This window comes from Vanacampus margaritifer, chromosome 7, assembly GCF_051991255.1.
Source record: "Vanacampus margaritifer isolate UIUO_Vmar chromosome 7, RoL_Vmar_1.0, whole genome shotgun sequence".
Taxonomy (NCBI): domain Eukaryota; kingdom Metazoa; phylum Chordata; class Actinopteri; order Syngnathiformes; family Syngnathidae; genus Vanacampus; species Vanacampus margaritifer.
Genome location: NC_135438.1, coordinates 1244298 through 1270722, shown reverse-complemented (window position 1 = coordinate 1270722; position 26425 = coordinate 1244298). Strand labels below are relative to the sequence as shown.

The window sequence follows — 26425 nt, the reverse complement described above, 5'->3', positions numbered from 1 at the left end:
TGGGTCTGCTCATGATCGACATGTTTTTATGACATGCCAATCTTCGCTCTCGTGTTCTACCCAACACACAATGACAGCAACTTGGATCCTTTGCAATTCAACGTTGTCCATCTGTCGACTCAAAGTTGGTAGCAATCGGACACAATCTGATGTGCAGGAAGAGTTCGTCTTTAAAAGACCTTCTTGAAACAACTCAAATGAGCCTCAAATGTCCTCATCGGACAAAAATGGCAGACTTGCTGTGTGTCTTCGTCAGGCATGGTCAGCCTCTTGAGACTTTTTTTTTTGAGGATCTCGTCATGTCTAGCAAATTTTGTTCAGTGCTTTGGGGGCTGATTTGTTTTGTTTGAACATAAAACGGATGCTTCAAAGCAAAATGGCAGACTTCTCGTATCTTTTCGGGCATTACTTTTTTTTTTGGACCTAGTCATGATAAGATATGTTGGCAAAATGTCATGATGCTCAGTGAAACTTGTCTTGGGGGGGGTTGATTGATTTTATAGGACAAGACCCCCTTTGAAGGAAATGGCCAAAATGAACCTAAAATGGTCGCTAGAGAGCAAAATGGCAGACTTGCTGTGTCTTTTCAAGTGTGCTCCAACCAAGTGTCATGTTGTTAAATGTCTGGGCAGGTCCAACATGTGTCCCGAGAACGCCACGGCCAACAACCACGATTTCCAGATGCACAACTTTGAGGACACGGCGTGTTGCAAGGCGTGCTCCATGATGCTGAGGTCTTGAGTCCAGCACGTCTCGGATGCGCGACTTCCCCGCTCACTCTGCGAATCCAAATTCACTTTCACTTTCACTCTTCTCGTCTCCTTCTTTCATCACCTCAGGGGGATTTTCTTCCAGGGCTATCGCTGCGCACGCTGCAAAATGGCCGCCCACAAAGAGTGCTTGGGCAGATTGCCCGCTTGTGGACGCAGCTCAGGTCAGTGGCTTACATTTGAAGTCTTTTCCCATTTTTCAGGGGATTAGGGACCAAAATGAAAACCTGCGAGTAACTGATGGATCCACCTAAAAAAGTTTAAAGCTCCATAAAGATGTGTGTTCCATCAACTCAAAACACTTGTTTCTCAAATCATCTTTCTGAGACAGTTTCCTCCCCAAAAAATAAAATAATTTTAACAATAACAAAAATGTTTTAATAAGAAAAAGCACTCTTCGTTATTGTATTTTGATTTGATTTTAAAAACATACAGTGATAACATGTATGTTATGTGTTATGTTAAAAAAAAAAAAAAACAGTTTCTGCATCATGATAATTCAATGAGCATTATGCTGCTCATTCTGGTGTGCGCACTTTCACCACCAGGGGCAGTATAGTGCAGACACGCTACAGATGACGAATCGGAAGGAAAAAAACATTCCAGCTAAGCTGCAGTAATCACAAAAAATAACCCTAAAACTCTAAAACTATCACAAAAAAGCAAAGGGATTTTCATCCATTTATTGTTGCTGTCAATTTGTCAACAATGATCTCTGACGTTTGCCATTTTTCAGACCATGCAACTACTGCAAAAAAAGTGAGTCTCACATGATAACTTGAGCGTTCATTTGACATCTTTACGTGCTGAAGTAATTGTGCACAAATAATATCCTTTTCCTCTTTGCCGCCCTCAGAATAGGACACAAGAGTCCTCGGGGAACGCCAGCATCGGTAAGAAACACGGCCTCAAATCTCATGTCAATTTCATCGTGGCAATAATAGAAGGTTTTTTTTTTTACAGGGGAAAGGATTTATTGAAGTCAAATTAAGATTTTGATGTACCATCACAGCAATTGTGCAAAAGATTGACTTTCGGCATTCACACAATAACATGAAGAAACCACATTCCGTTTTTTTTTTTAAATATCATTTCTATTGTGAGTTTATAATGAACTAATAGTAGAAGAAGTGGAATTAAAAATAATTGTTATTGTTGTTGATGTATATAATAAAGCATCATATTGTATCCTACATCAGCGATGTGCGATCTGCTCAGGTTTTCCCAAGATGGAGGCGTGTCAGGAGTACTTCGGCCTGCCGCCGCCGCCCGCCAGCTTCGGCCGCCCGCTGCACCTTTCCAAGGGCGACGTGGTGGAGCTGACGCGGGCGGAGGCGGAGCTGTCGTGGTGGGAGGTACGTGGGCCGTGTCGTGGCGGTGGCGTGTTCTAGCCTGTGGTTGAAGTCGGCGTGCTCGCGTGCTCACCCACGGGAAAACTCACTTCAAACCACTTTCGCTTCGTTTTGCATTCACTTATTGAATGAAGGATGTTTTGTTCACAGCATTTTTATTTTTAGATATATCTTTATTGATCTGTAAAATGATGTAGTTAACGAAATAGTCATTCAAATTTGAAATAATTCATTGCATTAATTGATTACAATTTATATTATTTGTAGATAAGCGTTACATTAACTTGAAATAATTAACAATGTATTTTTTAATGACACTTTCAGTATTGATTTTTTGATATTATCAGTGCATATTTAAATTGAATAATGACTAAATTATTTATTTAATTGGAAAAAAAATAGTGTTGCTATTATATTATTACAATTAAATCATGTTTAAAAATATGTATTTGCCTGTTAAGTCACACTTTTTTTCTGAATTTGGCGGCCCTGCGACTTCTACTCAGGTGCGACTTGTATACACTTTATTAAAAGTAGAGCTCGGACCCACACCAAATGAGGGATTTTGGGCGCGAGTCCGAGCTATTGCTGTTCTTGGTCTCGGTTTTTGTCAAAGACATTTTCCCCAAAAATGCGACTTCAGTCCCACTTTTAGCCCGAAAAATAGCCATTACAATGTATGAAATATATAATAAGAATTTAATTATTATTGAACAATCTATATGTTTTGTTCTTGCCACGGTTTCAAAATAAAAATCACTCCAACTTTTTTCCTTATTAGCACAGCTTTAATATTTTTTTTTATATCAATTCATTTTTTTCCCCATGAAAATAGCATCTAAATGATTTGATTTGATTGAATTGTTCCAAGTTATGATGAACTGAATTGAATGAATGAAAGAAAAGGTATGTTAAGTATTTCTGTCGCTAAATAATACAAGCAAAATTTGAATAACATAAACCGTCGTGTCCTTCAGGGCAGAAACTTGACTGGAGGTCAGACGGGCTGGTTCCCCTGCCGCAAAGTTGTACCTTTCTCATGCGTGAGTATAAACCGCCCGGCAACTCACATTTGATCAAGGGTGTGTAGACTTTTTATGTGCCATCAAAATGAGGGGTTAGAAAGTCAAGTAAAAAGTTTAGCAGCTAACGTTGGTGTGATCTCGCCTTTTCCCGCAGAGGCCCACACCGGACCTGTCTGCTTTCAGCTGGTGAGTTCGTTATTTTAGTTTTAATGCGTTCATATCATAGTGTATTAGTACAGCCATTTAATCCGAGTAAACATTTATTCATTTTCATTATAAAAGACTCCTTATTTGACTTTTTTTTTTTTTTTTTTGTATTTCCTTTCTCAACATATGACTTTTATTTTGATTGAAGTCATTCATATGAAATTTGTTTCATTGCTAATGTGTCGCTCGAAGGTTTGCGGGCAACATGGACCGACCCGCTGCCAAGAACCTGCTCATGTCTCGCTTCGACGGAACCTTCCTGGTGCGGCAGAAGGACGGCGGCGAGTTTGCCATCAGCATCAAGTAGGATTCGGCACGTGCCTTTGAAATGCCAAACGACAAAGTAATCCAAATGTTACCACCGATCTGATTGAAATCAATTCTTTGCTTTCATATCATTTCTTGTCAAGCATAAAATGGAATTCTTCCAATCAGCTTCAACACTTTGTTGGACTTTAAAGGCTTGGCCGGTCATTAGTGGTGATGTGGATATTTAAGATCATTTAATGGCATGAAAAACAACAACATTAGCCTAAATAAATGAGTCATTGAAATCCTTCTTTTTTGTAATTGCAAATAGATACCACAAGATGGCGGCAAAGCACTTTAAACAGGGCAGATTATTGACCAACACACATTGGTATTCCTTTTGAATTGATGTATTTACTGCAATCTTTAACAAGTTGAAGTTAAGAGCATCAAACACAAACAAACCACCTTCACATGGAGCTCATCGATCGTATTTGATTACTTTTGGGGGTATTATTAGTACTTTATTAGTTCACTTGTAATGGTGAGCCAAAGTAGTGCATACATCTTTTTTTTGGGGGGGTGACACCCTGTATTAACAAGATTTGTCCTGTCCTCATTTATTACAATTTAGCAATAATGCCGGTAAAAGTTGACGGTAATTGTTCCACTTTGGCAGGTTAAACATGGACATCAAACATATCAAAATCACCTCCATTGACGGCCTGTTCCGCATCAACGAGAAGAAGGCCTTCAAAGGTTTGGTGGTGAGTTTGGCAGGACAACGTTGAGGGAGACATATTGGTATTGCGCTTTCTTTATGTCCAATTCCAAACGCTGCCTCGGTAACATGTCTGTGGCACACAACTAAGAAAGTATACAAGAGATTCCAAAAAGTGTTTTTTTTTTTCCATCATATCTGCCCAACAAGCCACGATCAACTCTTGCTGGCGTATGTGTTGCTGCAGGAGATGATTGAGTTCTACCAGCAGAATTCCCTGAAGGAGTGCGTCAAGGACGTGGACACCACGCTGAGCACGCCGTACAAGCAAGCCCAGCACAGCAACGACCACAAGCCCCGCGACGCCCCCAAAGGTTGGTGCCAAAAAAGGTCGTTGCGTCATCATATTAGGGCAGAGTGAGAAAATAATAACATATTTGAAAAGATCTACTCTGGGCCGTTGTTATGACGTGTGACTCGATGGGGTTTGTTTCACATTAAAAAAAAAAAAAAAATGTTTTTGTGCTATTTAAGTTTTAACGCATTAACTAATTAATTAATCACAAAAATGATCACATTAATCACGGATTAACACAGATGAATCACACTATTATATTTGACCACAGATTTTCCTTTAGCTTGACATCGGGTGGCTGCGTTAAAGGTAGCACAGGTTGTATTTGAGCAATAAACATACCGACATGCATTCAAGTATTTAATAAGCGTTTGCCAATTCTGAATATTTGTTCATGTCAAACTATCTGGGTCATTTTTCCCCATTTTAAATTATGCAAGTAATTAACTGATTAGGGAAAAAAAGGAGGAGGATCGTGTGCAGTAGATAAGAAAATGTTGAAGACGTCTTCATAACATTAAATGTCGACAAAAATAACACTTAACAGGTGTGCATGGACATTTTTTTTTTTTTTATAAAAAGCCTTTTTAATTAAGAGATTAATCGTAATGAATCGAAATTCTAAAATGTGATTAATCTGATTAAAAAATGTAATCGTTTGACAGCTTTTACCTTAAACACAACACATGGTTTTTTTCTGGAATATTTTTAGGCAAAACAAATGGCAGAATAAAAAATTATAAAGATTTTTTTTTTCATAAGATAAATTGAAGTAGCAGTTATTTTTTTTAGAAAATTCGTATTGTAAAATGAATTAATCAGTGAATAGGTTTATGGGGTCCCTGGACAAAAATATTGGGAGAACGCTAATGATGCTAACGATGCTATCAATGCTAATGTTGCATGACTTCTTGGCAGACATTCATATACATTTTTATTTAAAGAAGAAAAAAAACATTGGATCGTTTTTTTGTTATTTTAGCAGGTAATGTTTTTTCTGTTTTTAATAGTTGCAATAAATAATTTAATTACACTCTAATTTAGAGGTAACATGGTTGAGCACACTGTCAACCAGGACAAAAGTATCGAGCTAATGCTAACAATTGTAAGGCTGCAATCCTTTGTAAATCAATATTTAAATTCTATTTTTTAATGATGTCAAGTTATAAACATCTTACATGTTTCTGTACAAAATGGATGGATGGACATTTGAAGCAACAAAAAAAAAGCATGTTTTTTGGTTGTTGCGTCTTCATAGAATGTGAAAATGATCAAAGGACAACATCAACGGAGGTCAGCAAGGTAGGAATCCACTGGTTTGTCGCACCCTCATTTTTCAATTTTTTTTTTCCATCCCAATGCGCTCGCTGTGAACGCCGCACGGCAGGAGGCGGCGCGCGCACCTTCGGCATGGCGAGGGCCAGGTACGACTTCTCGGCCCGCGACCGCTCGGAGCTGTCGCTGCGCGAAGGCGACACCATCAGGATCCTGTCCAGGAAAGGCCAAAGCGGCTGGTGGAAAGGAGAAGTCTACGGAAAGGTGAGCGCCGGGAAACGCCAAACAAATGCTCAACGGACACACAATCACGCCTTTGTGGTTGCCCAGGTGGGCTTCTTCCCTGCCAACTACGTGGACGAGGACTACTCGGACTACAGCTGACCGGCTGGTCGGGACTTCCATGCACGTCTTCTCATCATGCGATCGTCTTGTGGGAGGTTTTTGGGGTTATTTTAGTCACTGCGTTCTCCTAGAATGTCAAAATAACAACAACATTTATATCTGGGATGTCCTCATCAATACATTTAATTTGAGGTATGACTTGATGTGGTAAGTTGCACACCTGTAGACATGTGGTTGCTCCACAATGTTGTGTGTTTATTTTCCAAGTAGCTATTTGTTCTGCCATTCTCCATTAGTCATCTTTTATTGTTTTTTTTTAAATACATGGAGGCAACTTAAATCCATTACACTCTTAACATGTAGTCAATCCACAATGTTGTTTATGTCGAAGTTTGAATTCTGAGAGAGCAATGAATGCCATCTATGCGCTTCTCAGTAATACTAGTTTTTATTAGCTTGTTTATGTATAGATGATTTCTTAAACAATTCCGGCCAGTAGATTCTGACATGTGGTTAGTCCACAACATTGTGTGCGTCCATGTTCATGTCCAGGGGAAGACCAGATCTTACTTGTTCTGCCATTTTCCTTAACAGTCCTCATATTGTATTTGTGTGAAAACAGCTTCTTTAACAATTCCAGTCAGCTTTTGACGTGGTCACTCCACAATGTTGTGTACTTCTATGTTCCTGTTCCGAAGAGCTCTGCCATTTATGTGCTCCTCTAATATTCATTTTGTTCTTTACTTGTGTAGACAATTCTTTAACGACAATCGGATTCACAGTAGATTCCAATGTGTGTTTGCTCCACAATCTTTTGCAGTCCGTGTTTGTTTTGGTAGAGCTCCACTACTTATTTGTTCCTCTGTAAAAGTCATTTTGATTTTATCGTTAATATGTGCCGACAATTTCTCACTCCAGTGTTGTGCACGTCTATTTTTATGTCCCAGAGGCGCCACGCTACTCATGTGTCCCGGTTTAACAGTTTTTATTATTTACACCTGCAGACGAGAACGGTATTTCAAATAGACTATGACGTGGTCACTCCACAATGTGTTGTTTCTGTTTTCGTTCAGGGGAGCCACATCACTAATTTTTCTCACCACAATAATCCTTATTTTATTTATATGTGGCAACAACTTCCTTAAGGATGATCCATTAGACTTGATTTTATGGTCGCACCACAGTGTTGTGGGGCCCCCAAGTTTATTTCAAGCAAATCCTTTTGGAAATTAATCAAAGTCTCATTTTGCACGATGGTGTGTAAATAACCACTTTATTTCCAAAATATCTAAAAAAAAAAAAACAACGTCATGTCGCTCACAGTATTGTTTGTTTGTCCTTGTAAATACTGATGATGTCATCTGACAGAGTGAGCCTTGCTTTCACTGGTAGTACAACTCCAGGTTCATGCCGTCGTGGATCTCATCTGGAAGCCTCACGGTTAAGTCAAACACATACACTTTTACGTTTCATCAAGTAAGGATGCACCAGGACCAGTATCGGTACGTCTAAAAATTCTCCGATTATTGCACACACCGATAGCGATGCCACGTCACAAGTCAATTTCTTGTTGCACGCTGTTGAAATGGATTACAACGACAGGAATTGTAGCAAGAACTCTTCTAAAACAAATGAATTGTCAAATGTGCCATGTGGAAACGAAACACATTTTCGTCACAGTAATTGTACGCTCGATCTGGAAATCGGTGCATCTCTAATGTCAACATGTTGCACAGCAGCACGTCAAGTATGAAGGATACAGTCGCCCAGTGACACGTGGTCCTTGAAGATGGTGTACCTGCACAGAGAAAGCAGTCAAACACAAATGAAAAGAGGACCTTCGTACATGAGCCGCACGGCCACAACTGACTGTTGCAGTCCTGTAAATTCTACACATTTATCCCAAAACAATAATAAAAAAAATCATACGGTTCAAAAAATAGATGAAAGGACAGTACACTTCTATTGTCTTCTCCGAAAGTATCTTTATTTATTTTTAAGTTCCGACCATCTACCTTTGCCACCTCGTACTAAAATAAGGAAGTCCATGGAGTTTGCTTACCATTTCTTCAAGACTATTTTGTCGTACCGCGTCCCCGTCTGGGCTGCGATGAGCTTCTTCAAGTCTCCGATCGTGTCCTCAGAGCTGGAAAGTTGACTGGTTGAGGAAGTGCACATGAGATGTCGTAGCCAGTACGAGACCCTTATCCAAAATTAATCCATTCTTAGATTAATTACAAATCGTTTTTTTCTTTCCTTGGATGGAACAGTTAAATATGCGTTAATTGATTCGTACGATTATGTTATCCAATTCGGCCGCTTTCAACGTGAAGGATACTTGCACTTTACCCGGACTTTCTTGCCCAGCCGATCGTTGCAGACCACCTCAATCATCTTGTCGTTCGATCTGTCAAGGCAAACGTGTCACGGGTGTTAAAGCATCACACACTGACCGCATAGATCATTGATATGTTATGTTACGGGAACAAGAAGATTTAAAACGCAAATCTTTCGTTGAATGCATGCTAACATGCTAATGCAGTTGTATGTGTTATTTACGCAAACGTTTCTCAGAGTAGGCACGCTTGAGGGTTAAAATGGTAACCATTTATTTAAAATTACAACTAGTGTGTGTGTGAGAAACTAGTCAATATTACCTCAAACGCCGCAGCCGAGTTACAAAATTAAGTTTCAACGCTACGCTACTGTCTTTGACCAGACTCCCATCGACGAAAGCTGCTTTAGCGTGTTTAAACCAATCAAATAGGTGCAAAAAAATGATCGACAGCTCCCACCGGCCAATGGCTGACACGCACCAACTATTAGGCGGGCGTGAAGGAGAAAAACAATCCAAGAGCCGTAAATGCGTCAGTGGTTGTCGCAAAGTGTTGCAAACGCCCTGGCACACGGCTGCTCCATTTGGATTTGTCACTTTTGGGAGGAAATCCTGCGACGGGATAGGGAAAAACAATGGCAGACGAGGAGGCTTTACCAACGGGCTGGGAGAAGAGAATGAGCCGCAACTCAGGTGACCAAACAGGCGTGACGGGAGGCCGTAAACCCGCTCGCTAGTTCGCTTGCTACGCGATGTCATGTGCAACCTAGCTTGGGAGCTAGCAGCCGAATCAGCGTTGCGGCTGATTGATTGGCGCTTAGCTAAGCTAGCCCAGCTAAAACTCAAACGACGTGAGGTCACTTGTGATATGACTTGTAAGTGTGGTAAAATGTGACAAATTACAGTTTATTTGTGTATTATAAAAGTTAGGAAACGATGTAGGCGTGCGAGTCGATCCGCCCAGGGCCCGCGTGACGTCACTGCGCCCCACGAGCTCACCTGAAGACGATATAAAGGTTCCCAAACAAAAATGTTCCAAGTCCTACCCCAGATTTGTGTGTTTCCTTCTGGAATTGAAATACATTTTCAAAGCTATAAAATTAAAGTAAATAAATTGTCAAATCTCTTAGATGTTTTTCTCCTATGATGCTTCATTTGTGTAATATCCAAAGATTGTTGACCTGTGTTCTTGTCAAATGTCTATTTTTTTTTTCTTGTATTGTACCATCTTGAAAATGAACAAAGATTTTGTCAGGTATCTTTGCAAGACGTGTTTGTATGTTATAGAATTTAAAGTTGTGTTGAATTGTGTTAATAAAAGCATTTACAATAAATAGATAAATAAAAAGACGATATGAAGCATTTACATCTAAAATGATTTTGACGACGTTTTCATGCCTTGAGAATGCTTCATGAAAAATGCGATTGTCATATAAATACAAGACCCAAACTTAATCTTAGATGTTGTTAAATTGATGCGCCATTCGCTTGTTTGTGCACCAAGACCTGCAAAAATATGAAAAAAAATATTAAGTGGCTCTTACCCTTACAATGAAATGTCTTACAGCCACGTATGTATAATAACACCGTGACTTGCCACCGATTCGTCCTTCACTGTTCACAATGAGCCTTTTCTTCTTCCGTGGGCTCTTTCCTCTGCTATTCCTTGGAGTCCTTTAGTGCTCTTTCTGTAAGGAAAGTAGTAAATAACTCTCGTCTGTCTGCAGGCAAGGTGTATTACTTCAACCGCGTCACCAATGCCAGCCAGTGGGAACGACCCGCTGCGGGAGACTCCCGCGCGGAGCCAGAAAAGGTCCGTTCATGTGCTGTTTGGAACCGTTCATAATTCCTTCAATTCCAGCAACAAAGCACGACACGGCCATCGTCAGGGTTTTCTTAATGAGATGACGATTGAATATTTTGCATCTGAAAAATAAGAAACAAACAATCTCTTGCCACACTTTTTGTTTCCAATGATCATCAGTCGTGTTTTAGAAACGCATTTCAAACCCTCTTAAAGGGTCTTTAAAATCCATTCATTTTTAAAAGCATACAACAAAATGATCCAATTGTAGATGTTTTTCTTTGAAAGCCTCCCGGCCGGCCCGGCCCTTATTGTCCGTTTTGTGGTTTGTATGGCAGGTGCGCTGCTCGCACCTGCTGGTCAAGCACAACCAGTCCCGCCGGCCGTCCTCCTGGCGCGAGCAGAACATCACGCGGTCCAAGGACGAGGCCCTCGAGCTGATTCAGAGTAAGTCACAAAGGTCGGCTCCCGGTGAACTTTATCCTGACTGTTCTTATGGATGCTCCTTTCAGACTATATTGAGCTGATCAAGTCAGACGAGGACAAGTTTGAGAACTTGGCCTCTCAGTTCAGCGACTGCAGTTCAGCTAAGAATGGCGGAGACTTGGGACTCTTTGGCAGAGGTCGGTACACGAGCGGACGGGATGACCAAAATAGGCATGCAAGATCATTATAGCGATTCACTGCAATGTGGATGTGCAATCATTAAATATATACATCAATTATGTACATTTAAAATAATAACTTGCATGAAAAATGAAGTATTATTCAAAAAAGTGGCTTGAAATTAACTTAAACAAAATTAATAAATAATTAACAATTATACATATTTAAATTGAGAAAATGACAACGTTAATCTAAATGAATCATTTTTAAATTTTTAAGAAATTATAAAAAAAATATTACAAACATATTGTTCATTTTAAAAAGCATGTAACAAAATTGTTTAATATAAAATGTAATTTCAATAAAAAATTAACATTACACATGTATATTTAAAAACAGCTACTGTAGTATATCTGAAAAATAAACAAGATATACAACAAAATTATTTGTTTAAATGCAGTCAAAATTAGGAAAAAAATCTTTTTTTTCTTCTTTTTTTGCATTCAACAAAATGTTTAATTTTAAACTTGAGTTTGAATAAAAAAATAAACAATTTATTACAATTATGCAACTTAAAAAGACATTATTACTATAATTATCTTAAAAATGAATCATGTATACAGTAGTATTATTTATTACAATTCATCATTTTATTTTAGAAAACTCTTATCAAATATGTTGGCAAAAAGCAGCAGTTATTAGAATTAAATGTATTTTGCAACTAAATACAATAAAATATTACAATCGCATATTACAGAAACACAAAATTACATCAACAATATAGTTTCTTCTATTAAAAAAAACAATTTTTTTTTTTTTTGCACATTAATAAAATGAATGAGCTACAATGATTACAATTTCATATTTTTCCACGTATTTCTTTGTTTTTGTGCGTTCATTTTTGGTGGTTCTTTAAAAGTCAGTTGCACTTTGGCACCAGTAGGGGGAGCGCTGCAACGTCTTTTCAAATAACGGCGCGTGCGTGTGCGTGTTGTCCACCTCAGGTCAAATGCAGAAGCCTTTCGAAGACGCCTCTTTTGCACTGAAGACCGGAGAGATGAGCGGTCCTGTTTTTACTGACTCCGGAGTGCACGTCATCCTGCGCACCGGCTGACCGCGCGCGCGCACACACACACACGCACGCATGCGTCACGTACCCATCCTGCTTTATCACAATGGTTCAAAGACACAAGGCCAATCCTAATATTTGACAACAACAAAAGACGCAATAGAACAGATCAGAGCGCAGATGTTTGAATGTGCAAGTCAACAAAATAAAAACCCTGAAAGTTTTCCTGCATACACAAAAATGGTTAACGACGTTGCGGCCGCTTTTGAAAGCTTCGCCATCCTCCATGTGAACTGTCAAGCCTTCAAAATAAAAGTCCCCCTTTTTTTTTTTTTTTTTTATTGTACGTGTCTGTTTCTCGGCGAGTGCAGATGAGCGAGTCGTGTTGCCATGGCAACGTATCCTGGCGTAACCTCTCGCCTCACAGGTGGCGGCTCCAAAAGGGAAAAAGTGTTTTGGGCCAATTGTGTCGTCACATCGGACCATTTAGAGCACTTCATGTCCTTTTAGTTGACATGTGAGCTAATGTTGCACTTGACCTTTCACCTCGTCAACTGTGAAGTTGTCTTGTTTGACCTTCTTATCACTCACCTTGGGGTTGGGTTTAAAAATGGAGGTTTCAAGGTTTTAAAGTTAAAAAATTGGATTAGGGTTTCAAGACCTTTTTTTTTTTTGTAGAAAAGTAGGGCTAAGTATGTGCTTTGGGTTTGACAGTAGGGTTTCAAGACAAGGTTTGGGTTCAAAAGTGGTGAGCATTCTAAACCACGATTCGGATTTAAAAGTAAGACAGGATTTCAAGTGTTTGAAAAAAGGGGTTTTCAAAGTACAGGATTCAAATTTGGGCTTCAAGCAAAGTGTTTGGGTTTTTAATGTAGGGTTTCAATCCACGATTAGGGTTTTCAAAAGTGGGTTTCCAGTCAGTTAGGGCTTCAAACCAGGTTTGGGGTTTATTCGGGTTTGAAATGAAGGTCATGATTAGAGTTTCCAATGAAGGTTTCAAGCTTTGGTCTTGGGTTAAGCCAGGGTTGATGTTTTGAATCAGGGCGATTTTTTTTTTTTTTTAGCAAATAAAGGTTCGAGTGTCAAATTAGGCTTTCGCGCCAAGGTTCGGGTTTTAAGACGGAGCTCATCGCTTTGTGGCTGTCGTGCACGCTGCAGTACCAAATGCGACCGCTGACGGACGCGGGGGCGCCCTTGAGAGTCGAATGGGAGTTGCTCTGCCTGGTCTTGTGTGCGCGTTCGTGGATGCTGTCAAACAAATTACGCGTGGATCTTCGCCTCCCTCCATCCAGCATCCAGCATCCATCTTCGCAGCGCATCGCCCTCCCACCGGGAGCACGCGCTCATCTGTCCCCGCCCGCAGGCGACAGCTCGCTCGGACCTGCAGTCGTCCGCCTCCCCACAGCACTTCTGACCGCACTGCACGCACGTGGATCTCATTTAAGACGAGAGGAGAGGGGCGCAAAAAGTGGACCTTTTCACGAGCGGGACCAGTTTGAAGAAGAAGAAGAGGAAGAAGAGGAAGGCTGACTTGTGACATGTGGAGGTCGCGTGTCCATTTTGGAGACATCCTGCCCGAAATGTGCGAAAGGGAGCGGACATGCAGCTCCACGTCTGCTTCTTGCTTCTCGTCCTCGTCGTCGTCGTCGTCACAACAACAGGTAAGCACGCGCTCGAAAATGAAAACGCAAATAAGAATACGTTTTCAACATTTGCTTCTTCAAATGCATGCTAGCAAGCGCGGCTTCGGTTAAAATAGTGATTTTGAAAAAGCGAAATGTTTGTTTTTGTGCTGACATTTGTAGCTAGGCCACACATGTCAAGAATTCATCTGGATTTTTAAGAATTAAGGGCGATTTTCTTCTCGGGATGTTTTGCTTTTACACTCATCCAAACATTGAATTAAAACTGTATATTTATTATTTTTATGAAAGCTGATTAAACCCACGTGTTTTCGCTAAACCTGACTTGGTGCTTTGGCTAAATATTAGAGCTGTCAAACGATTACGTGTTTTAATTAGATTAATCACGTGTAATAATTTTGATTAATTACAATTAATCGCTGAATTAAAAAGGCTTTTTTTTTGTCAACATTTTGTGCCCGCCGAATTTGAAGAGGACTTCATTTATGAAGATGTCCTCATCCACTGCACACGCTCATCGTCCTCTAATCAGTTCATTACTTGCATCATTTAAAATGGAAAAAAAAAAAGACTCCAATATTTTGACATGGAACTAATTTTATCAAATGCTTTAGTTGAATGCATGTAGTTGTGATTATTGCTCAAACACAACCTGTGCCGGCTTTAATGTAAGGATCATCTGCGGTCAAATTAATGGCGTGATTGATCTGTGTTAATATGCAATTAATGCGATCATTTTTTTTGTGATTAATTAAATAGTTATCGCTTTAACTTTGGCAGCACTAATCATGTATCTGTAAATAATTCATTTTAAAAAAAATGTAATAAAAAAACAGATGATAAAATCTTATTTTTTTTTACACATTTTCATGAAATCGTATCTAATTCAAATAAAATTTGCTAGTCAGAGATTTTTGGACTCCAGACAAAATGTATACATTATATAGTAGATGCGATCTTGAAAAATAGCTGCCCATTTTCATTAAATCTATTTGATATGCTTTGTTTATGCAGTGTGAAAAAGGCATAACCAGATTTAATTCTGATCAGATCCATGTTTGGCAAATAATGTGATGTGTAAAATCTATAATTAATTTACCATGATGAGTTTTTGGTTGTCTTTTTTGTAATTTACTGCGAGCACTGAATGTACCGTCAAAAGCTGAAACCAGGTTTAATCCACATCAAATGCAGATTTGGCAGCAGTGTAAATGCATCTTTGCATTTTTGTAGACGTTGAAGCCTTGTTAAAAGTCTTTGTTCTCGTTTACATCCTGTTAGCCGCTAATGAGGCAAAACACTCTTGTATCCGTAGTTAAGACCCGCGTCCGAGACCACTTTGATGTCCAATTAGGGCTCAGGAAAAACACGTTTCTTTTGAAGGGCCCAGTAAAAAAAAAAAAAAAAAAAAAGGCCCTAAAACGACTGCTTCAAAGCAAAATGGCCGACTTCCTGTGGGTTTCACAGCATGCGGAATCGAATGCGCCGCTAATACAAAACGGTTGCTTGCAAGTCAGAGATCCAATCTGCGAGACAAACCTGGATCACGAGAGTCCTAACAACATTTGTGTTGTCACTCTGACCTCATTTGGGAAAAATCCAACAGTTGTCATCGTGACGTGAGAGAGCGAGAACGTGCGTGTGTAGACGTGTGAGACGAACAGAAGCTTTGTTGTGGATGTCCTTCATGACTCTGTCCTCTGTTTGTGTGTCCCGGTCCTGTTTGTGTGTCGCGGTCCTCCAGTCCAGGAAGAAGCCCGGAATTCCACAGACGAGCGCGCCACCCCCGTCCCACATTCCCACAGAGACATCGCCAGTCCCTCTCAGGCCCGGTCCGACTATACAAGCACACAAGAATCCTATAGAGGGTCTGGATCTGAGCCTGGTCCCGCCACGCCCCTTCCCGCCTCTGAGAGTCCTGATAGCGAAGCGCTCCAGCTTCCTGAGGAAGTCGGGAACAATGGAGCGGAAACATCTGTCCGCCGCTTTCCCGTGACGGTGGTGCTGACCCGAAACGCCCAAACAAACCCGGGAATGCGAGAAGGGACGCGTGGGTCTCACACCTCTGGGCGGTCCGCTTTTCCAACTGTGATGTCATCGCAGATCAGATGGAAGCTGGGAGCGCCCCCTGCTGGTACCACAGAGAAAGTTGATCCGCAGAACCGCGGTCGGACATCGACAAGTGGGATGGAAGATTTCAGGAAACTCGCTTCAGACCCTGTTTGGGGATCCACGTGGTCCCAAACAGACTCGCCACAAAGAACCACACCGCTGCCATATGTCACTGAGAGGCCATCAAGGATCGCTGGTTCGATTGTGCCCACAGAAGATGTCGCCGTTGGGTCTGGAAGGATCAGGACGGGAATGCCAAGACTTACAAGCACAAAAATGGAGTCCGGAAGGGTCATGAATTTTGGGGTCTCCGAAAATGGGACGGGAACACCCGGTTACTCGACCCAGATGGGGGTCCTCAGTTTGGGGGTCTCCCTGGTAGGGACGAGCACGCCTAATTACTCGCCCCACGTGAACGCCACGTTGGTATCCGAAAGGGTTCCGGACTTGTCTAAAGACCAAATGGGAACGCGACATGCGCCTCAGGCAGGGGTCTTGAGTTCGGGGTTCTCCGAGGACGAGACGGGAACGACTGGACAGTCACCCCACCCAAGTACCATTTTGTCCTCTGGAGGGGTTGAGAATGCATCGGGTTCGGAAGAAGGGATAAGAACGCCCCCGATTTCCCAGGAAGGAACGGGAACGTCTGGACGCTCCCCCCATGTGAGCACTGCGACCTCTGCCGAAAGGGTTCGAAGCTTGGGGGGTTCCCAGGATGAGACAAACATGCTAGGACACTCGCCTGGGGTCTCTGAAGGCAGGACGGGAACGCCTGGACGCTCGCTACATGTGAGCACCGTGATGGTCTCTCATCCTGAAGACGCTACGACCCGATACACGCCCCAAGTGGAGGTTCTCGACTCGACGGGTTCCCAGGACGAGACGGCAACGCCAGAAACCTCGCCTGGTCCAAGCACCATTTTGCCATCCGCAGGAGTTCAGGACTTGTCTGGCGCAGAGGCAGCAACACTCGGACCCACGACCCAGGTGGGGGTCTTGAGCTTAGGGGGCTCCGACAACGGGACGGGAGCAGCCAAAGATTTTTACTACGCAAGCACTGTGACGGCGTCTGGAGCGGTCGTGCGATTCGGCGGCCCCGAGGACGGGACGAGAACGTCTGGACATTCGTCCCATGCGAGAACCGTGACGACATCCGAAGGGGTCTTCGGCTTTGGCGGCTCCCAGAACACGGACGACACCCGCCACATTACGCCTTCCCCAACTACGCTGACGAATCCTGCTTCTGCGTCTCCGTCCATCACGGACATTCCGACCCGGTCTCACACAAGCGCTGGCCCGCCCCCGATCGCACGAGGAACGCCGACAACTGATGAAAAAGACATTCGGCGGGACGGCGGCTCTGTGCCGACGCAGCATCTGATTCCCAAAGCTCAATCCGCTTCGACCCCTCTAAGTTCCGAGACTACCCCCGTCCCCAAAGTCTACGTGGTGCCGGACCAGCCTGCCACCGTCAGAGGTGTGTGTGTGTGTGTGTGTGTGTGTGTGTGTGTGTGTGTGTGTGTGTGTGTGTGTGTGTGTGTGTGTGTGTGTGTGTGTGTGTGTGTGTGTGTGTGTGTGTGTGTGTGTGTGTGTGTGTGTGTGTGTGTGTGTGTGTGTGTGTGTGTGTGTGTGTGTGTGTGTGTGTGTGTATCAACTATTTGTGTACGTGTTTGTGTTGTGGTTCTTGTCCAGTGAAGTCCATCGAGCTGCTGCTGCAGATCATCGTGGACGACTCCAGCTCAGTTTCGGGTCCCGACCTTGAGGAGGGCACCAGCGCATGGGTGGGAAACAATTATACACATCTTGTATACTTTAAATATTTTGTCCTTCACTCCCAAAAAATGTATTTATACTTTTTTTTAAATGTTTTTTCTTTCTTTTTTTTTTACGCAAGAGCATACAGAGGGCTTTGATGCAGATTCTGACCTGAAGAGGTGGCTTAAAGCAATGGTAGTTACAAAAAAATGGCCAGCAGGTGGCAGCAGAGTATAAGAGATCAACCAGGGCCATCTTGCAACAAGCTCTTTTTTTACAGCGTTTTCTACACGAATGTGAATAATGATGAAACTTAGCTATATTGTAATGCTAATTTCTGCAAAATGGAAACAGATATAAATATGCTTCTTTTTTTCTTCTTCTTTTTTTTTTAAAGAAGAGACTAGCTTCCACGTGTTTATAGCAGTAGAACACAATATTTTGTGGGCCCTGCAAAGTCAGTCAAAATGCAGTAAAAGAGCCAGGAGCAAAGGGGGTTGCTTCAGTGAAAATGGCTGCCAGTGAATGAGTTAAGGGATCTTAGCGCTTTTGTGTAAATAATACAACCGTCAAAGAATTGTGTGGATGTCATGCCGAGATTTTAGCAGCTGCGATACGCCGGTCGCTGAAGTCTGCCGATCGCATTGTCCACGTTGCAGTTGGAGCCTCACCTGCGGAGGGCGCCGGGGTTCAGCCGGATGTTGGGAGTGTGGGGCCGGTGAGTGATCGCGCCCGACCCCGTGGCCGGCGTCGCACGTGCTGAACGGGGCTTGTACCTTTTGCCAATCCAGCGGCCGCGCCGTGCAGACGCTGCTGGAGTTCGACAGCGCGGGCGCTCTGAAGTGGCTCGCCGCCTCGGGAGCCGCCACGCTGCTGCGACAGACCGGATTGGACCAGGATGCGCGTCAGGGGAGGAGCTTCAGAGGCTCCAAGGTGCTCAACGTCACACTGGGAGGTGAGAGTGCAGTTCTTTGGACCGTCTCGCCTTCTAACGAAGCCATCCGTTAATGAATCGCTCACTGAAATCACTTTCATACATTGATGTCGGTCGTCCTTCTTTTGCAGGCATAACAAAAATAAATACATTTGAATCGGGGAAAAAAATCTGTTTTGATTGAAGGAATGCGATCGTGCGAGTGCATCAAATTGAACCGTCCTAGCGCAAAAAGGGAGTTTGTAAACCTGGACGCTGGACTGGAGAGACTAAAGCTTCCAGGTTAGCTTAGCGCTAGCTAGCTGGTAGCACAGAACACAAATGGATGAAAAAAAATGTTTTGAATTTGAAATGAAAAAGGAAAAGCTTTCCCTAGTATGGTCTTGGTAGTCGGACATGTCTTCAAAAAAGTCAATAAGGAGGCTTGATCGAGCGCTTTGGACGACAAATGGTGTCGATAAAGCGCAATATAGGCGATCAAATTGGATTTTTTGAACTGATGTATTTTTGGGCAAAAATTGGAGTTCTTTTTAGGACTCGCTGGTTATATAATCAAGTTCATTCATATTGTAAAACAACAAGAAACTCCCAAACTGTTTGGAGTTCTATTGAGTTAAGTGAGTGTGAATGGACAAAGAATGCTAAACTAAGCTAAGCTAATGGTGTGCTTTTGTCTTTGCTACATTGTGCGGCCCATACACGCGTGTTTTTCCAGGTTGAACTACCATTGTGGGGACCGACTTGTAATTATGGGGACATTTTTGGTTTTCCCCACAAGTTCAAACCTCTTTTTGAGGGTCAAGACTTTGATTTAGAGTTTAGGTTTGAATTGGGTCATGGTTGAGGTTAGGGGAAGGAATAGGGGTAGGCAATCTTGTTTGATGGTTAGTGGGCGGGGCTAAGAAAAGCATGCCAATGAGATGTCCCCACGATGATACAAAGACAATTGTGTGTGTGTACGTGCGTGATGCAGGGGTGCAGGCGGACGTTTGCGATTGGTTGCTCGGGTGCCCAGCAGGCTTCCACTGTGTGTCTCGGACCACCAACAATTACAGCTGCTCCTCAGTCTGCCATTTTGACTTCTGCCATCACCACGGCGTGTGCACACACCACCCGAGACAACTTCCCATTTGTCGGTAAGAACACGCACGCGCAGTCAAAGTCCAGTTTGTTTCTCACTTCTTCACGTCACGTCAGCTGCCTGGTCGGCGAGGACTTCTGGTTCATGGGTTCACGGTGCGACGTCCGGATGACGCGCGCTCGTCTGGTGTGCACATGCGCGTCCATCCTGGCGCTGGCCGTGGCCGTGATCGGCTCGCTGGCCTTCGTTGCCGTCAGACGCTACCGAGCTGCTCTTATCCTGGCCAAAGTGGACCAGACACGAAGCAGGTACCTTCAAATGCACAGTCGTGCTGTTTCACTCCAGTCCTGTAGGTGGTGGTAGTGTGCAGTACAAAATGGATGCCCATACACAGGCAGATTTTTATTTATTTTTGCCTCCCCTTTGTTGCCATCTGTTGGACATGGTGGGTTATTACTCCACTTTTCCACCCACTCTCCTCTCTATCTCGTATTTTATTATTAAAATGTATTTTTTAATTGTAGGTAATATAATGTTATTAGTTAATGGAGTTTCATTGTTTTGTACACAAGCAATTTTCCATTTACTTACTAAATTGGTTTTACATTTCATTGGTTTGGGTTTAGCTGTTTATACGTGTAAGTTTATGTGATTTTGTCCCCCTTTTTTTTTCTTTGTAAGGAGGTAGGACTCTTTTAGGACTTTTTTTTATTTTTTATTTTTTTACTTTTTCCTACTCCCTTTTGAACATGTAAGCTGTGCTTAATGATGACCATGTATGTAAAAAAAACCCCAACAAAAAACACTTTTCTTTTAAATCTTTAGATTTTAATTTAAGTATTTCTGTTCCTGTTCAATAAACAAACAAACATTTTTAAATTATGATTTAATTTATTTTTATTATATTTTAACGCTTGGTCAATATTTTTAATTGTGTTATTTTGTAATTGTATTTGGTGACTTTTAAACTGCAGTCCCAACTGTGGCCTGTAGATGTCACACTAACTCATGATTATTAATTCTCATTTAATAAAATAAAATAAAGCTGCTTTTATTTTGTTTTGTCTTTCATACAGAGCAGCTGGGATTTGTTTTATATATAAAACATTGTGTACATTTTATAATTTGAATACAGTACTAGAAATATTTTTGAATTAACTCGCCCCAAAAAATATATTGGCTCATTAAATTAATGACAAATTATATATTATTTTGGTAATTAGAAGCAAAAAATATTTGTAATTCATTCCAAAATCGTGAAAATGTGTTTTTTTTTTTAATTTAAATGGAGTATTGTCAATCATTTTAAACTAAACATATTTCTTAGTATATTAGAGAAAAAAAGTTGATTAAATTAATGGAAAATACAAATTTATAAAATTTAAATACTTAAATTTAACATGATAAAAACAAAATCAGGTGACTAAAAAAAATAAATGATCAAAATTACACAGTAAATGTCCTGTTAATTCTAAATTAAAATATTTTGTAATTGATTCAATAAAAATATGATTAACTTGTTGATTGAAATGAATGTCCTGTTAATTGTGATATTACATTGTCAGTCTAACTGTTTGTTTTTTGCAGCTACCGGCGCTTCAACCATTTTGACGAGCTGTCGTCTCGCTTCTGGCCGCGCTCGGCGTCGGCGGCTTCTGCCGACTCCATGGACAATCCGGCGTTTACGCGCTCCGACGAGCTGCTGCACATGCGAGCTCTGGACCGGCCCTGCTGCTACCACGACGACACCTTGTCGCTCGCCTCCGCCTCATCCGCATGCACCGGACGCACCGCGCGCCTCAACACCATCTACCCTGACAGGTGCGTGCACACGCCATCCAGCCGAGTCACGTGCTGCCTTCAGGGACAGTCTGACATCATAATTTTACATCTATCTAAATCAGGTGTTTCATTAACCGGCAATTTTTGCTTTCTATGATTTGATTATTTCTATCTAAGTCAGATGTTGCCTTTAGGGACAGTCTGAAATCTCTTGTCTAAATCTGGTGATGCCTTCAGGAACAAATAAAAATCAAACTTTTCAGTCTAAATCAGGTGTTTCCTTCAGGCACAATCTAAAATCGCTATCCATCAAAGTCAGATGTTACCTTCAGGGACAGTCTGAATTTCTTATTTCTCCTATTTGATCCATTCAACTAAGTCATGTGTTGCCTTCAGGGACAGTGTGAAATAACAATTTTCAATCTATCAATCAAAATCATGCGTTGCTTTCAGGGACAATCTAAAATCTCTATCCATCAAAGTCAGATGTTGCCTTCAGGGACAGTCTGAATTTCTTATTTCTCCTATTTGATCCATTCAACTAAGTCATGTGTTGCCTTCAGGGACAGTGTGAAATAACAATTTTCAATCTATCAATCGAAATCAGGCGTTGCTTTCAGGGACAATCTAAAATCTCTATCCTTCAAAGTCAGATGTTGCCTTCAGGGACAGTCTGAATTTCTTATTTCTCCTATTTGATCCATTTAACTAAGTCATGTGTTGCCTTCAGGGACAGTGTGAAATAACAATTTTCAATCTATCAATCGAAATCAGGCGTTGCTTTCAGGGACAATCTAAAATCTCTATCCTTCAAAGTCAGATGTTGCCTTCAGGGACAGTCTGAATTTCTTATTTCTCCTATTTGATCCATTTAACTAAGTCATGTGTTGCCTTCAGGGACAGTGTGCAATAACAATTTTCAATCTATCAATCGAAATCAGGCGTTGCTTTCAGGGACAATCTAAAATTTCTATCCTTCAAAGTCAGATGTTGCCTTCAGGGACAGTCTGAATTTCTTATTTCTCCTATTTGATCCATTCAACTAAGTCATGTGTTGCCTTCAGGGACAGTGTGAAATAACAATTTTCAATCTATCAATCGAAATCAGGCGTTGCTTTCAGGGACAATCTAAAATCTCTATCCTTCAAAGTCAGATGTTGCCTTCAGGGACAGTCTGAATTTCTTATTTCTCCTATTTGATCCATTCAACTAAGTCATGTGTTGCCTTCAGGGACAGTGTGAAATAACAATTTTCAATCTATCAATCGAAATCAGGCGTTGCTTTCAGGGACAATCTAAAATCTCTATCCTTCAAAGTCAGGTGTTGCCTTCAGGGACAATCTAAAAGTCTGCTAGTCCCATTCTTCCTTAGTCTGAATGGTCACCCAAGTGTAAAAAGAAGCGAATGCGAATGTGTGTCAGCTCTCAGTACGGCTGGTGCGGCAGCGAGCTGAGCGTGGGCGACGGCGTGCTGGACTCGGGCAAGGCCAGCGACCTGTCGGTGTGCAGCTGGCCTGTGGAGCCCATCCACTGGACGCCCTTCCCGCTCCTGCGGCAGCTGGCCGCCCCCCAGCAACCCCCCGCCGTGAGTACTCGCAAGCCACGTGCTGCTTCACCAAATCCAAACACATTCTCATCATGGGATTGCATTCAAATTTCTAATAGAAGCATAATATGTGTTCCACAATTTTTTTTCCCCACCATGCTTCCCATTCCAAGCTCATTCAAAATGGCGTAAAAAACACATTTGAAACATTTTCCAAATGACCGATTTCCAACAATAATTTCCCACCTGTGTCATACTTTGATATTATTCCCTCCTCCTTCATCGTTTCTTGACCAAATCAAACCATTCCAACCACCAAATGTTTTTCACCTCCAAATTAAACATCTTCATTTTTCATTGTACAATTCCACATTTTAGACATATTCTAGACCAGGGGTGGGCAAACTGGGTCCTCAAGGGCCGGAATCCTGCAGGTTTTGGATGTTTCCCTTCTCCAACACAGCTGATATATGATCAGCTGATCAGCCAGCTCTACATAAGCCTGATAACGATCCTGTTGATTGGAATCAGCTTGTGTTAGAAGAGGGAACCCTCCAAAACCTGCAGGACTCCGGCCCTCGCGGACCCAGTTTGCCCACCCTTGTTCTAGACAGTATAGCCGTTTTCCAAAGTGCAAAAAATATTTTTTCCCCAAACATTTCTATGCACAGACCATGAAAAAAATTTTTTTGTTGGTGTTTAAATTAAAAATATATTTTTTAAATTGAAAATAATTTAAAAATAAATAAATTAATCTAAAATTAAAAAAAAAAAAAATCAAATTTGCATACAGTCTTTAGAATTATTCTAAAGATATATCTATTAATTTTGTCACTTTTTTCCACATTTGGTCATGTTTAAGCCTTATTCTAAAATGGAACACATTTATTTATTTATATTCCCCTTAAATTTCTAATCACAACACCCCGTGATTTTTTTTATTTTCAATTTAGGAAACTATTCACGTGAACATTATTTATGTCAAGTGGAAAAACATATTCTACATTTTAAATATGTATTACATCCCATGACAAAAAAATGTCAAACAAATTTAGGAAATATTTTCAAATGTTTTCAAAATAAAAATCAAGATTCACATTTAAGGCTTATCCCAAAGTGGAATCAAATTTCCTCAAAATTCTACACGCAACACCTTATAATGACATTTTTTATTGATTTTAGCACATAATGCTAACTCATTAGCATCTGTCAACTGAGCTTGGCAGGCTGACTATACTTTGTTCTGACGGGCATTTTTGGAACGAAACTAAGATGAAATTGAAGACACAACGCGTCGCTCGTCGCTATATTGACTCCCCGTTGAGCCGTATGCTACGTTAGCTTAGCATCTTTCCTTGTGTTGGCTGTCCAGGCTCGGACATCCAGGCCGCGCTCGTACTGCGAGGGCATGGAGCTGGTGGACATGAACCGCAGCTGGACCGCATGACTCGGATCCTCTTCGGCCGTCAGACGCGTTCGCTGTGTGCCCGTGTGTGTGAATATTGAGAAATAAATAAATACTTAATGACCAACATGACTAAATAGTGTTACCTGTCTATTAAATTGTTGCGAGTACACATCTGCAGAAGAGCTAATTCTGATACTAAGAGCGCTACTGCCGCCTACTGTAGTGGATGTTCAACTACACTTTTATTCTAGTATGGCCAAAAGCAAACAAAATATGTTAGCTGGGGGTCAACATATATGTACGGCATTTGAATGTGAAAGTCAAATTAATCTCAAAAAGTTTCACATGATAACCTGATAATTGTTTCGTTTGAGTTTTTTCTTCTTCTGATGTGCCAGCAATGCACTTCCGCTGTTATGAAACACTCCATTTGACCATCTTCTGTTTTCCGCACCCCCCCCACCCCTTTTGGCCGTTCCCCCTGGAATGCCGGACCATAAAAGCATAAAAGATACGTCTGGGCAACGGGAAAACTGGCCCATGCGGATCAAGCACACTGGGAACGGCAACGAATGATGGAGATGAAAGAAAGTAGCAAAGAAGCTACCTGTTAGCTTAGCTTCATTCCATATATGGTCTCGGAGCCAAGAAGCAGGCGTGTGTGTGCGCGTGTGGCAGCATCCACATGCCACAAACACACACATCTGCATCCACATGTTAAAAAGGGAGATTCATTCATTTCCTCATGCTGCTGGTCACATGACCTGCAGGAGCAGCAATTCATTCTTCTTCATCGCAGTCATGTGACTTACTCACGCCGATATCTCCTTATATGGACGTCATCCAAAGGTCCTCTCAAAGGCACCAGCCTGTGTGTGTGTGTGAGAGAGTGTGGATTTGAATAAATCCCTGATTGGCTTGTTGACCTTTTAACCTCTCCATGTAGACGACGTGTGTGTATTTGTAAGTGGATGTGTGTGTGTGTGTGTGTGTGTGTGTGTGTGTGTGTGTATGTATTTGTAAGTGGATGTGTGTTCACTTCCTGTATGCATAGAGGTGAAAGCATGGTTAAAAAAGAAAAGAAAAAAAGCTATTTCCTGCCCCTGTTGCTGGCCATATGTCCTTATTAGGAACACGAAAGAGAGCCAGAGAGAATTCCTGCTTTATGGTCATTGTCCGGGCACACACACACACACACTTACACACACTCGGACAATTACGAGTGGAATCACAACTTGAGGTATTTCAGATCCATGTGTGTCATCATCTTGCATTCCCATGAAACATCACACTTGTTGGACGTTGTCACCTACTGTGACACACACACATGAAAAGAAGCGTCCGGTAATATTCCGCCACTGCCGCCACGCCTTACTTCCTGAGGAGGAAGTGGGCTATGTCACATGGGGTGTCTAAACTTTTTCTTCCCCAGGGCCACGTATTGACAAATTGAAGGAGGCGAGGGCCAAAGGCAAACAGTCGAGAAAATCGCATGCAATTGAAGGCAGTTTTCCATGACAAGCGACATACTGGTATCAGCCGCCGTCGCAAGTGCCGATACCTTGAAATGAGGTTGCGTATTGGCCCGGTACCGATACCTGGTTACAGTACTCGCCCATCCCTAGCAAATGTGACTTTTCAACATTTTGGAGTGGCTGTGGTGTCCTTGATCCCACCAGAATAGATCCACACCTGCACGAGGACGGCACAATTAATTGAATTGTAATCATGCTTGCATTTTTTTCCTTCTTCAAAAGTTCCGCTTATTAACAAGGGATGGGCAAGTACCGATACCAGGTATTCGGCATCAGGCCGATATCCGACCGTATTCCAAGGCGTGGATCTTTGTGACTCTCGGCCGTTTAAGATCAGGAACATAAGACACAGCAAGAATTTGTTCATATTTTAAATTCATTTTATTGTGCGCTCGATACAGAATCTCTATTTAACTCATTCCCTCGCAGCCATTTTCACGGAAGCAACCCCCTTTTTGCTGTTTGACTGGATTTTGACAGATTTTTTGGGGGGTGGGGGGGTATGTATTAAAAGTA

At 41.8% G+C, this 26425-nt stretch overlaps 4 protein-coding genes across 12 annotated transcripts in view; 3 read left to right on the top strand and 1 right to left on the bottom strand.

Annotated features, from left to right (window-relative positions):
• Positions 1–7348, top strand: part of vav1 (vav guanine nucleotide exchange factor 1) — a 32130-nt gene extending 24782 nt beyond the window's left edge. For all 9 annotated transcript variants that reach the window (XM_077570135.1, XM_077570134.1, XM_077570136.1 and 6 more), the window contains 12 exons: positions 633–734; positions 840–934; positions 1507–1529; positions 1627–1663; positions 1989–2125; positions 3100–3165; positions 3302–3333; positions 3547–3657; positions 4283–4370; positions 4572–4698; positions 6067–6218; positions 6285–7348. In XM_077570135.1, the coding sequence (XP_077426261.1) occupies positions 633–734; positions 840–934; positions 1507–1529; positions 1627–1663; positions 1989–2125; positions 3100–3165; positions 3302–3333; positions 3547–3657; positions 4283–4370; positions 4572–4698; positions 6067–6218; positions 6285–6338 (1024 nt within the window). In that variant the 3' untranslated portion in view covers positions 6339–7348. The remainder of the gene's footprint in view (positions 1–632; positions 735–839; positions 935–1506; positions 1530–1626; positions 1664–1988; positions 2126–3099; positions 3166–3301; positions 3334–3546; positions 3658–4282; positions 4371–4571; positions 4699–6066; positions 6219–6284) is intronic.
• A 195-nt stretch (positions 7349–7543) lies between these two features.
• ubl5 (ubiquitin like 5) lies at positions 7544–9124 on the bottom strand. Its single transcript, XM_077570144.1, has 5 exons — positions 8957–9124; positions 8638–8706; positions 8362–8445; positions 8060–8097; positions 7544–7725 (listed from the first exon to the last, which is right to left on the bottom strand). Exons 2-5 carry the CDS (start codon positions 8691–8693, stop codon positions 7682–7684), a joined length of 222 nt encoding a protein of 73 aa, XP_077426270.1. The 5' UTR covers positions 8694–8706; positions 8957–9124; the 3' UTR covers positions 7544–7681.
• A 35-nt stretch (positions 9125–9159) lies between these two features.
• pin1 (peptidylprolyl cis/trans isomerase, NIMA-interacting 1) lies at positions 9160–12446 on the top strand. The gene is made up of 5 exons (XM_077570143.1): positions 9160–9327; positions 10362–10447; positions 10777–10885; positions 10951–11061; positions 12049–12446. Exons 1-5 carry the CDS (start codon positions 9270–9272, stop codon positions 12156–12158), a joined length of 474 nt encoding a protein of 157 aa, XP_077426269.1. The 5' UTR covers positions 9160–9269; the 3' UTR covers positions 12159–12446.
• Positions 12447–13188: 742 nt separating this feature from the next.
• On the top strand, positions 13189–24498 carry LOC144054811 (uncharacterized). Its single transcript, XM_077570127.1, has 10 exons — positions 13189–13774; positions 15501–17345; positions 17561–17649; positions 18283–18341; positions 18415–18578; positions 19531–19693; positions 19755–19946; positions 21226–21459; positions 22843–23005; positions 24339–24498. Exons 1-10 carry the CDS (start codon positions 13714–13716, stop codon positions 24411–24413), a joined length of 3045 nt encoding a protein of 1014 aa, XP_077426253.1. The 5' UTR covers positions 13189–13713; the 3' UTR covers positions 24414–24498.
• The last annotated feature ends 1927 nt before the right edge of the window (positions 24499–26425 follow it).